The sequence below is a fragment of the Doryrhamphus excisus genome, linkage group LG2 (assembly GCF_037039965.1).
Source record: "Doryrhamphus excisus strain RoL-2023G ecotype Guam linkage group LG2, RoL_Dexc_Guam_v1.1, whole genome shotgun sequence".
Lineage (NCBI taxonomy): Eukaryota > Metazoa > Chordata > Actinopteri > Syngnathiformes > Syngnathidae > Doryrhamphus > Doryrhamphus excisus.
The window spans coordinates 4,148,422-4,162,140 of NC_136358.1; the positions used below are offsets into that span (position 1 = coordinate 4,148,422).

General features: G+C 39.8%; 1 protein-coding gene across 19 annotated transcripts in view; it reads right to left on the reverse strand.

Moving 5' to 3' along the window:
* The window catches only part of LOC131124906 (adhesion G protein-coupled receptor L3-like), a 170,391-nt gene that overhangs the window by 28,449 nt on the left and 128,223 nt on the right, over positions 1-13,719 (reverse strand). For all 19 annotated transcript variants that reach the window (XM_058065882.2, XM_058065876.2, XM_058065893.2 and 16 more), the window contains exons 15-17: positions 12,014-12,190; positions 6,222-6,431; positions 3,990-4,210 (exon numbers count right to left, since the gene is read on the reverse strand). In XM_058065882.2, the coding sequence (XP_057921865.2) occupies positions 3,990-4,210; positions 6,222-6,431; positions 12,014-12,190 (608 nt within the window). The remainder of the gene's footprint in view (positions 1-3,989; positions 4,211-6,221; positions 6,432-12,013; positions 12,191-13,719) is intronic.

Below are 13,719 nucleotides of genomic sequence, written 5' to 3' on the forward strand. Positions count from 1 at the left end.
GACCCCGACCTGAACAAGCTGAACCGGCGACAAAAGACTCATACAAGCTCCGATGACTCGCTGCAATTACAACAATAATGAAATGACACGCCCCCTCCTGACCTCCTACTTCATATCACCACAATGACAAGTCAGTAAGGAGACACGGAAGAAGTTGGTGGATGCACGGCTGCTTGGATGGCGGACGGGAGAAAAAAAAAAAAAAGTCATGACTCACAGTTGAATTATTAATCTTTTAATCTCCGCTACTTGCTGCAGACAGACACCTCCATTTTTGGACAGGGTAATATGACATTTTAGCACAGTGCTGCTGTTGTTGCTCAGCTGACAGAACGGAGGTGAGGAAAAGGGCGGGATGTTTTTATGGAAAATTAAGGTTTTTCCTTCTTCGCCAAGTCGCAACAACATTTTAAGAAAATATCAGAGCAAATTTTTAGTTGTGGTATGGTTTTTAGTTGCACTCTTTTTGGTTTAGTTACTCAGAAAACCACATAATTTGGAACTAAACCAAAACCATTTTCAGTTATTGGGGAAACTAGAACCGGTCGCCAGCCAATCACAGGGCACATATAGACAAACAACCATTCACACTCACATTCATACCTGTGGACAATTTGGAGTCTAGCATGTTTTTGGAATGTGGGAGGAAACCGGAGTACCCCGGAGAGAACCCACGCATGCACGGAAAGAACATGCAAACTCCACATCTGTTCCAGAAAATTTGGAACCAAACCAAAACCAGAACCATTTCCAGTTATTGGGGAAACTAGAACCGTTTTTACTTTAATTGAACTGGTTTTGCTAGTGGGAGGAAACTGGTGTACAGTTTCCATCCATCCATTTTCTATACAGATTATCCTCATTAGGGTTGTGGGCATGCTGGAGCCTATCCCAGCTGTTTTCAGGTGAGAAGCGGGATACAATCTGGACTGGTTGCCAGCCAATCACAGGGCACATATAGACAAACAACCATTCACACTCACATTCATATGGACAATTTAGAGTCGCCAATTAATCTAACAGGCTGCAAGGGGTTTGAGTGGTTAACGCACAGGCCTCACAGCTTGGAGACCCGAGTTCAATTTCACTCTGTGTGGAATTTCATGTTCTCCCCATGCATGCGTGGGTTTTTTTCCGGGGACTCCGGTTTCCTCTTCCATTCTAAAAACATACTAGTTTTTTTTTTTTTTTTTGGGCAAATATATGAAATATTACAGTGCAAACAACCATTCACACTCACATTCATACCTATGGACAATTTGGAGTCACCAATTAACCTAGCATGTTTTTGGAATGTGGGAGGAAACCGGAGTACCCGGAGAAAACCCACGCATGCACGGGGAGAACATGCAAACTCCACAGAGATGCCAGAGCAGGGAATCCAACAAAGGTCCCCCAGTTGTGTGGCATAGATGCTAATCACTTGTCCACCATGCAGACTGTATACAGCTTTGTAAAAAAAACGGACGAACGGCATTTTTACTTGAAACTGAAGCACATGCATTGGTTTTAGTTTCGAGAAAAAAATTGAAGTTTGTGGTTGTACAAAAAACTGGAGCACCCACACTATTTTGACATTTTTAATTGTTTTTAGTTGGCGGGCAAACCCAAACTGTTTGGGAAGATGGATGACCAGCACCATTATTAAATTTTTAGTTGCACCTGTAGCATTTTTAACCAGTGGGTAAACCGCTGCAAGTATGGGAACCCTCCAGTGGGGATTAAAATAATGAAAAACGTGCCTGTTTTTAAAATGTACATTTAAAAAGTACAACAAAAAAACAGCTTAAACAAGGTGGTTTTCGTCCTCACCCTGGAAAACACTCTTGTCTTTAATATGCTGCTTTGTGTCAAACAGATCAATTTCTCCAACAAAAACACAAACAACTTAGTCGTCTGGCGCTGATGTGGTGTTTACTCATGTTTCACGCTTTATCGGAAGTGACAGGACTCGATGCGCTAAAACACCCCCTCCTCTTCTCGTTGATGTCAAAGGATGAGACGGCGTTCCAGAGGAAAAACACATATGGGCTCAAAAAAACAAAAGATGAGCTGGCAGCTCTTCAAAGCGCACCGACGCCACATGCCGACGCTATAAATTATGTGGACGCTTCCATTGGCTGTTCATTTGTGCCTGCCTTCCTCAGATCACAGACAGATTTAACGAGTTGGTGGGCGGCAGGAGCTGCAGGCGTGTCAATTTCTTCTCCTTCCTTTACGCTTTGTCCCTTCTTTCTGCTCTTGTGTTTGAATTTGTGGAGTTGGAGCTCTCCTTGTGCTACTTTTTAATGCTTAAGGAGAGAAAAACGTGGGCTGGTCAAAACATAAACTCTCCTTGTGCCAGCTAGCAGTTTTTTACTCAAGTACTCAAAGCTTCCATTGGCACCAATTTGGACTGAATGTTTTGACGGAAACCTTCAAAGTCTAAATACTGGTTTGACTTTGTCCCCAAAATCCATCCATCCGCTTATCCTCATTGCGGGGGTATGCTAGAGCCTATCCCAGCTGACTTCAGGTGAGAGGCGGAGTACACCCTATAGCTATAGAAACAATCATTCACACTCACATCCCTATGGACAATTTGGGGTCAATTAACCAATTAACCTAACATGCATGTTTATGTAATGTGGGAGGCCTCAGCGGAGATTCGAACCCACGTCGAACCCGATTTCAACATGCTAAACACAAATCCATCGTGTGACCCTGTCCTCAAAATACCTTGTATAACCAATAGAATGAATTTGCCCTGCTTTGATGTTCTTTTGAATACTATCAAAGACCATAACCTGATTTGATCTTTGTTCTAATACCTTGTCCACTTTGAGTGAAGTGTAATGAACAAAAATTTTGATCGACACCAGGGGTCTCAAACACGCGGCCCGCGGGCCAAATGTGGCCCGCAGGACACCAGTTTGAGGCCCCCGCCTTGATACGAAAGTTTAATGTTAGTGTCAATCATATACCCAGAAAAAAATTACTACGTTTGATTAATGTTCATGTTAAAGGTTAAATAACTGTTAATAGTTATCCTCCCTATCCGTGTGGAAGTGGTAAGTTTTTGGCGATTTAAGTTTAAAGGAAATAACTTGAAGGCTACCGTTTAGGTCGCTAGTTCTCTAGTTTGCGAGTTAGCATGTGTCTCAAGACCCTGCAGTTGCGCAATATGTTGTAAATAAAAAGAGTATAAATGTGACTATAGTCGTGTTTTGTCATGTCTACAGGGCTCTAATAATGCTTTGTTCATTTTAATCTGAAAAAAATAATTTGTCTACCCACCAGCTATATAAGTTTTTATTATTTGCCGTTTTATTATTATTATTATATTTATTTATTAATGATTGATTGATTTTCTTTAGCACGATGTATTGTACACTAAATGTATGCAAACAGAGGCAAAATTGTGTCATTATTTTTTGACACAACCTAGAATATACACTGGATATAAATAATATAAACTTGGCATATGTACTAGTGTATTTTCCTAGAATTACTGTATATTTTTAGTTTATTGTTTATTGTATGAACTACCCATGAAAGTTTCATATCGTGTCAAGACTTAAAGACCATGTCCTGATTTGACCTTTGTCCTTAGCTACCTCATTCAAAATGCATTGAGTTCCTCCTACGATGACAAAAAAAACCTACATTTTTCCAAGTTAGAAAAGGTCACTCTGGACTTTTAGGACATCCGAGATGACCCTGCCATCATCCTCAAATCAATTTGTGGTCGAATCCTCCTCAACCTCCTCCTTCCGCTGTGTCACGGCATGTCCCGTCTCTCATCCTTCACTGGTCCAATGTAATTGTTCTGGCGGTGGCGGCCCTTTAATTATTTATGGTGGCAAGCTATCACCTCATCCATCAGGAAGAACGATGTGCCCACCGGCTACAAATGCTACAGCTGGTGTGGGCTAACTGCTAAGCATGTCGGCATATCATACATTATCATTACTTCCATTATTTCCTTTAGGGAGAAAAATGGTACTCACATTCTCTCTGTGCCATAACTCCGATAGTCCACAGCCGCGGAGACGGCGACGATAAGCGCCGGCACACCGTAACCTACGATGTAGAAGTAGCGCCGCCGAGAGTGCTCGCTCTCGAACACCTCCACCAGCATGATGTAGAGCTGGACACCTTCCAGAAACATCCAGGTGAAGGCCGCCAGGAAGAAGAAGTGCAGCAAAGCGGCAAAGACGGCACATGCAATCTAGAAAAGAAATGAATTCAAGAAGCATCATGAGGCTATATCCGAGGAAACGCTCTCATAACAGCATAGCGGTCTTATCATATAGAGCAGGGGTCTCAAACACGCGGCCTGCGGGCCAGATGTGGCCCGCAGGACACTAGTTTGAGGCCCCCGCCTTGATATGAAAGTTTAATGTTTATGTTTAATGAAATTTTACCGCGCAAGTTTGATATGGATGCTGTATGGTATCATGTACCCAGAAAAAATTATTACGTTTGATTAATGTTCATGTTAAAGGTTAAATAACTGTTAATAGTTATCCTCCCTATCTGTGTGGAAGTGGTAATTCCTTGGCTTTATTAATTTTTCTGTTTTTAATAAATGCGTTTTTTTTTTTTTTTTTTTGGAAAACCTGATATGGCCCAGCCTCGCCCAGACCCTAGCTCCAGTGGCCCCCAGGTAAATTGAGTTTGAGACCCCTGATATAGAGAATCTTTGTGCTCCCAGAGCACAGATCTATTGCAAAAATATTAGTCGCACATAACTGTTAATAGTTATCCTCCCTATCCGTGTGGAAGTGGTAAGTTTTTGGCTTTTTAAGTTTAAAGGAAATAACTTGGAGTCTACCGTTTAGGTCGCAAGCTCTCTAGTTTGCGAGTTAGCATGTGTCTCAAGACCCTGCAGTTGCGCAATATGTTGTAAATAAAAAGAGTATAAATGTGATTTGTCGTGTTTTGTCATGTCTACAGGGCTCTAATAATGCTTTGTTCATTTTAATCTGAACAAAAATAATTTGTCTACCCACCAACTATACGTGGTTTCTTAAGTTTTTATTATTTGCCGTTTTATTATTATTATTATTATTATTATTATTATTATTATTATTATTATTATTATTATTATTATTATTATTATTATTATTATTATTATTATTATTATTATTATTATTATTATATTTATTTATTACTGAGTGATTGATTTTCTTTATTCTTGATTTGTTTATTTATTTTTAATCTTATTTTGTGCAGAAAAATAAAAATTAAGATATTTGAGAACAGTGGAATGTTTTATCAGAGCTTTTCTTGTAGAAAATCGGAACCAAAGCAAAGTTTATTATTTTTTCTGTTTTTAATAAATACGTTTTTTTTTGGTTTTTTTTGGAAAACCTGATGCGGACCAGCCTCGCCCAGACCCTAGCTCCAGTGGCCCTCAAGTAAATTGAGTTTGAGACCCCTGATATAGAGAATCTTTGTCCTCCCAGAGCACAGATCTATTGCAAAAATATTAGTCAAAGATCCTCTGTACGAAAGGAATGATGAGCTATTTTTTTAGTGTTAGTCAAAGATTCTGTATATGACTGGAGCTTGTTGATGTTTTTAAGGACAAATTGCAGAAAAGCTAATCAAAGATCTTTGATATGACAGGAATGCTCTTCTATGTTTAAGGACCTACTACAATAAAATGTAAGTCACATACTGTGTCCTCTCTACTCTGTACTGTTTTTATGAATCTGCTAAAAAAAAATAACTCGTCAAAGATCCTCTATATGACATGAGCATGCTGCTATTTCTAAGGAAAAATTGCAAAAAAGTGAGTCAAAAATCCTCTTAATGAGATAACAGCAGAGTGTGAAGTTACATTAACGTTACATACAAAAGAAAAAAAACCAGTAGAGATGCTTAGCTTTGTGAAAATGTGACCCTCTAGAACAATTTAGCTGAATAGTGCTGCTCTAACATTATATAGTACGTACACGGCTTCAACTCATTATGTGCGCAGTTGAACATTACTAGCTTATTTTGTCCCTGGAATTGATTCAATTAAACGTGTGAAGGCTTGAGTGGACATTAATTGTGTGGTCTGTGAGAGGACTATGAATCACAGCCATAAAAAAAAAACACCTTTAACACTTTAACGCTTCCTGGTTCATTCAGTATGGTATGATTGTTCCTAATAATAATACTACTAATAATATATTTTTTTTAACAATACAATGGTTAGGGTTTATTTTGTTTTGAACATGTCGTCTTACCGGCTGGTCGGCCCGGTTTATGCCCACCAGGAATAGGGACTCTGCGATGAAGAGGCAAACACAGAGGTTCTTGTGGATGGTATTGCGGTCGCTCTGGAGGCCTCTGAAGAAGCAGAAGGTGAAGATGCTGACCAGCAGGCACACGAGGGACAGGAGGATGCCCACCCAGGTGATCACATCCAGGAGCATGTCATGGACCAGGTCTGTGTTCTGCCAGAGACAGGGGAATGAACCGGGGACATGTCAAATGATTAAAATGTTTAATCAGATTAATCACATTTTAAAAAAGAATGAATAATGATTAACCACCATCAGCAAGATGAATACACATTATTACTATAATCATAATTATTCTCAGCATTATTATTGGGACATGTCAAATGATTAAAATGTTTAATCAGATTAATCACATTTTAAAAAAGAATGAATCATGATTAACCACCATCACCAAAAATGAATACACACTATTACTCTACTCATAATTATACTCAGCATTATTATTGCAACATGTCAAATGATTAAAATGTTTAATGAGATTAATCACATTAAAAAAAGGAATCATGATTAATCACCATCAGCAAGAATGAATACACATTATTACTATAATCATAATTATTCTCAGCATTATTATTGGGACATGTCAAATGATTAAAATGTTTAATCAGATTAATCACATTTAAAAAAAAGAATGAATCATGATTAACCACCATCACCAAGAATGAATACACATTATTACTCTAATCATAATTATACTCAGCATTATTATTGCAACATGTCAAATGATTAAAATGTTTAATGAGATTAATCACATTAAAAAAAGGAATCATGATTAACCACCATCAGCAAGAATGAATACACATGATTACTATAATCATAATTATTCTCAGCATTATTATTGGGACATGTCAAATGATTAAAATGTTTAATCAGATTAATCACATTTTAAAAAAGAATGAATCATGATTAACCACCATCACCAAAAATGAATCCACATTATTACTCTAATCATAATTATACTCAGCATTATTATTGGAACATGTCAAATGATTAAAATGTTTAATCAGATTAATCACATTTTTAAAAAGAATGAATTATGATTAACCACCACCACCAGGAATGAATACACATTATTACTATAATCATAGTTATTCTCAGCATTATTATTGGGACATGTCAAATGATTAAAATGTTTAATCAGATTAATCACATTTAAAAAAAAGAATGAATCATGATTAACCACCATCACCAAGAATGAATACACATTATTACTATATCATAATTATTCTCAGCATTATTATTGGGACATGTCAAATAATTTAAATGTTTAATCAGATGAAACACATTTAAAAAAAATTAATCATGATTAACCACCATCAGCAAAAATTAATATACATTATTACTAAAATCATAGTTATTCTCAGCATTATTATTGAGACATGTCAAATGATTAAAATGTTTAATCAGATTAATCACATGTGTCGAAAGGATTAATCATGATTAACCAACATCAGCAACTATGCCTGAAAAATGCCCATTTTAACTGTATTTAATGAACAGAAAGACAAATGACAAGACAGGATGATGTATATTTGTATGTATTGACATCTCCAAATGAACTATGTGTCAATCAAGCTAATAGATCCCACACCAATATGAAATCTACTCATTTTAATAGTAGCAGACATTTGAATCATACTTCAAAGCATGTTATTATGAGCAATGGGAGCTGCGTTCAAAGACATCTCGTAACTGAAGGGGATTTACTTGAATGTTGTGATAAGAATATCCACTTCATCTTTTTTTTTATGGGGCTGCACGGCGGACGATTGGTTAGCGTGCAGGCCACACAGCTAGGAGAGTTTGATTCCACCCTCAGCCATCTCTGTGCAGTGTTTGCATGTTCTCCCCGTGCATACGTGGGTTTCCTCCGGGTACTCCGGTTTCCTCCCACATTCCAAAAACATGCTAGGTTAATTGGTGACTCCAAATTGTCCATAGGTATGAATGTGAGTGTGAATGGTTGTTTGTCTATATGTGCCCTGTGATTGGCTGGCGACCAGTCCAGGGTGTACCCCGCCTCTCGCCCAAAGACAGCTGGGATTGGCTCCAGCACGCCTGTGACCCCTTGTGAGGATAAGCGGTAGAAAATGACTGACTGATGACTTTTTCTTTATCTTCTTGTTTATTGACACACACATGCATTGTAAAGCCATTCTTGTGATGCTCGGAGTGTCCCTGAATGCATCTTGCCTTCTTGTATGATGAAAGGACTAGAGACGTGTGTGAGTTGTTGATACATATATATGGTATATGATATATGGTATATGGTATATGGTGTTGGAATTCTACTGCTGTTGATGTGTTCAGGTCAGAATGAAGTTCGAAAAGATCGTCAGAATATGTGTGACTGTGTGGGGGTGCTCCACTGTGCTTCCATCTGCCATCATAACAGACCGGCATAGGCGAAAACACCCATTTTTAATGATTATATTCAAATGTGTGAATTTGTAATGCAAGTCTTGGCTCATAAGATTCTGTGGATTGAGTTAGCTTGTTGCCGTGTATGAAAACTGTTTGTGGCGCCACACTCCATAACAGGAAATAATGAAACTAATAATGAAATTAGCTTGTTGCCATGTATGAAAACTGTTTGTGGCGCCACACTCCATAACAGGAAATAATGAAAATAAAAATAATCTGTCAACTGTTGCTATGATACATATTATTCATTCATTCATTTTCTACCGCTTTTCCTCATGAGGGTCGCGGGGGGTGCTGGAGCCTATCCCAGCTGTCTTTTGGCTGAGAGGCGGGGTACACCCTGGACTGGTGGCCAGCCAATCACAGTGCACATATAGACAAACAACCATTCACACTCACATTTATACCTATGGACAATTTGGAGTCAATTAACCTAGCATGTTTTTGGAATGTGGGAGGAAACCGGACTAAAGGAGAACATGCAAACTCCACACAGAGATGGCCGTGGGTGGAATTGAACCCTGGTCTCTTAGCTGTGAGGTCTGCGCGCTAACCACTGAGGTTATTCTAAACTATTAACAAATAATTGAGACAGGATCTTAAAATTCATGATTTTTAATGGAAGTCTTGCATTGGCAATTTCCCACAGAGGAACTAATGAAAATAAAAATAATCTCTTTCAGGGCCAAACTGCTATTATGATAACGTCTTAAAAGAAGTTTATCCTATCCTATTAAGGAAAACAAACACCCATTTTTAATATTTTTTTCAAAAGTAGTGAATTTGTAATTGTATTCGCTGATTTGATTGAGTGGATGTTAGGTTGTCGCTAATAAAGGGCAGTGGTACAACAAGAGTATTTTTGTTTGTGTGGTGCAGCGGAAAGCTGTTTGTGCCGGCACGCTTCGTAACAGAGCCTAGCGAGCTGTGTCGGCTCCATCCATCACAATCTCACCTTGAATGGCGAGGAGGGCGGGGGGGGGATAAAGAAGAGAGAATCTTAAGGGAGACTGCTGTAGAAACAGAGCGAAGGGCAGAGAGTGTATCTACACCTTCAGTGATGGATTTACTGTAGAATGATTTCTTTATTCTTGGAGGTGGATGATGGCCTGGGAGGGGGGGTGGGGGTTGAAAAGGGGGGTTGGGGCCTACATGGGCTGCCAAATGATGCAATCTCACCTCACCTGGCAGCAAAAAGCCTCCATGATGGGAGTCCACGGGGGGGTTGAGAAGGGGGGTCTGAAGTGGTAATTTACACCCCAAATTCACTGGTGGTGTCAGGGCGTTGCGGCCAAGTCGCACATTTGTCTTCTTATATACGCATCCTATATTAATGCTTTAGGACTGAATACACCATATGGGCAAAATTATTGGGACTTTAGGATATAAACTCCTTTTGGAAATTTTAATCCGAGATTTTGTCAAATTTGGGGCGTTTTCTACTCACTTAAAGGTAACTGATTTTAACACATAAAACATCGGACATGATTAAGTGTCATACAAAACATATGATAAAGTTCTACTACTTAGTCTCTAATTTTCATTAATTTCCTGTTCCTGTTTGACCTTTGATTTGGATAATGAATCGGTTCTAGAGTCAATCTTTTTCTACCGCTTTTCCTCACAAGGGTCGCAGGGGTGCTGGAGCCTATCCCAGCTGTCTTCGGGCAAGCGGCGGGGTACACCCTGGACTGGTGGCCAGCCAATCACAGTACACATATAGACAAACAACCATTCACACTCACATTCATACCTATGGACAATTTGGAGTCGGGAATTAACCTAGCATGTTTTTGGAACACAGATATCAAACCTGGGACTCCTAGCTATGTAGCAGAATATTAATTTTTTGTACTAAGGGGTATTAATTGTTGTAAAAAAATTGCATGGAGTGCCGCAGGCGGGCTATTTATGGCCTCGGCCCCACATGTTGCCTACCCCCGCTTTTGCCTGTTTCAACCTGCCAAAATCTTACAGGCATCATTTTGTAATTCATTCATTCATTCATTTTCTACTGCTTTTCCTCACGAGGGTCGCGGGCGTGCTGGAGCCTATCCCAGCTGTCTCCGGGCGAGAGGCGGGGTACATCCTGGACTGGTCGCCAGACAAACAACCATTCACACTCACATTCATACCTATGGACAATTTGTTTTCGCCCAAAGACAGCTGGGATAGGCTCCAGCACCCCCCGCAACCCTCGTGAGGATAAGCGGTAGAAAATGAATGAATGAATGTATGCGTTTAGACTTGAACCTTCCTGTGAGGCCAACATGGCCCCGCCTATCCACATTACGGCCTTAGTGGAGTCATGTGAGTTTTATTTTTTCATGATGACGGAGAAAAAAAAATAAAATAATAAATGTCTGTCTCGCTGTCTGTCAGAGTGAAGCGCCAGAGCCAAACAAAGCTAACCTTGACTGTCCTTTGTCATCACTGCTACGCTTTGTGGCGATCCTCAAAGACAATGATGGATGCTAGACCATAAATCTCTACATCATGCTCCGGGATGTGCCGCTGATTCATAATAGTGGCACTTTATACCGAGGATTCGATGACTCCCAGGGGGGCCTATATGTCGTTCCTTTAAATTTGCCTGAGTCCCGCTATCACTGCAAATTTCAATTAAAAGGCGACATTAGAACTCTTTAAAGTGTTGCCTGATGAAATTGGAAACTTGGGTATCTTTGTTTGTTTGACATTCACCAGACATGCATCGGTATCAGATGTAAAATATACACTAAAAATCCAGCCGTTTGATTGTTTATCACATATTCCTCAAACATCCAGCGGTTATGTCTCAGGACGACTCAAGGTTAGCACATCAAAGCACTCTCTGTCGCAAAACGCCCCGGAAACCATCGACGAAAACAAAACTAATCAGTAAGACACAGCTTTCTGTTCTGGGGATGTTTTTTTTTTTTTTTTTTAATGTTTTGATGTTTTCAGAATGTTCCACATATGAAAATGCATTTCCATGCAAATCACCACCTGCTTGTCCTTATAATACACATAATCCGTTCCAAGGTCAACAGTTGGCCGCACGGTAACCATTTTAGAACCAGGAACCAGGAACACACACCTGACCTCTAACCAGGCTGACCCATAAAATGGACCATTTAAGTGTAAACATAAGTAAATCAGTGGAACTGTAATATGCCCAAAGACAAGAATGACCTCAAACTGGGGCCCACAGGAGTGCATGAGGGAAAAGGGGGCAACGGGGACCAAGAGACCAAAGGCACAACAAATAGCACCCACCTGACCTCCCACCCAGAAATGAACCAGCCATATTAAGTAAACCGTTGGCCTACCTTCACGTCCACATGGGCCATGAGGACAGCAAAGTTGGTGAGATGGGTGCAGGAGCAGGTGGTATGCGTCCTGTTGGTCCCCAGTAGGCGGCAGTCCTGGGTGGACCAGTAGCCAGTCATCGTTCGCTTGGAGTAACTCCAGAAGGAACAGTTGGGGTTGAAGTTCTCCTCGGATTGCTGCAAAGCAAAATGGGATTTTATTAGAAATTCCTGGTGGGCATTTTATGGTAATTTAATGCGTGGGTTTTCTCCGGGTATTCCGGTTTCCTCCCACATTCCTAAAACATGCTAGGTTAATTCATTCATTCATTTATTCATTTTCTACCGCTAATTCTCACAAGGGTTGCGCGGGGGTGCTGGAGCCTATCCCAGCTGTTTTCGGGCGAGAAGCGGGGTACACCCTGGACTGGTCGTCAGCCAATCACAGGGCACATATAGACAAACAACCATTCACACTCACATTCATATTCTTCATATTCACATTCACAACTATAATGATGAAAATGGTAATATTACAATGGTGATAATAATAACAATAATAATGGTAATAATGATAAAGATTATAACAATAATGATAATAACAATAATAATATTACAATGATAATAATAACAGGGGAAAACATGATTAGATCTTGCAAAAAGGGGTAGGCATTTATTAGCTTTTGGGCTTGTGATCAGATAGCTGAACACAGATGTAAATAATGGAAAGTTATATTTTGATTGATGTAATAAATGCACTGTAATGTTTCATATATTTGCCCATATAAAAAAATAAAAATAAAAAAACGAGCATGTTTTTAGAATGGAAAAGGAAACCGGAGTACAAGGAAAAAAAGACCCACGCATGCATGGGGAGAACATGAAATTCCACACGGAGAGGGTGGAATTGAACTCGGGTCTCCTAGATGTGAGGCCTGTGCATTAACCACTCGATCACCATGCAGCCTGTGAGATTAATTGGCGACTCCAAATTGTCCATAGGTATGAATGTGAGTGTGAATGGTTGTTTGTCTATATGTGCCCTGTGATTGGCTGTCGACCAATGAATGAATGAATGACAAAATGATGCCTGTAAGATTTTGGCAGGTTGAAACAGGCTAAAGCAGGGGTAGGCAACATGTGGGGCCGAGGCCATAAACAGCCCGCAGGGGCTTTTATGCGGCACTCTATGCAATTTTTTATAACAATTAATACCCCTTAGTACAAAAAATTCATATTTAGGAGACCCAGGTTTGATCTCTGTGTTCCAATAACATGCTAGTTTAATTCCCGACTCCAAATTGTCCATAGATATGAATGTGAGTGTGAATGGTTGTTTGTCTATATGTGCCCTGTGATTGGCTGGCGACCAGTCCAGTGTGTACCACGCCTCTCACCCTAAGACAGCTGTGATAGGCTCCAGCACGCTGTCATTGAACCCACAGAAACAATACACACAGCGGTATTTCCCATCTTCACAACAACTTCGCCCTCTCTCTCCGAGCACTTAACAGAAATTCTCATCAGCGCTTCGGCCTTGATTACAGTAATTCCCTACTCACTGTTCTCCCACTGAAACTCATCCATCAACTACAGCTTATTCAAAACAGTGCTGCCAGAATAATTACCCACAGTAAAGCCTCAGACCACATTCTCTTTAAGCTCCATTGGCTTTCGCTCCAACAACGAACTCAATACAGACTCCTTCCTTTTTAACCTTCAAAGCA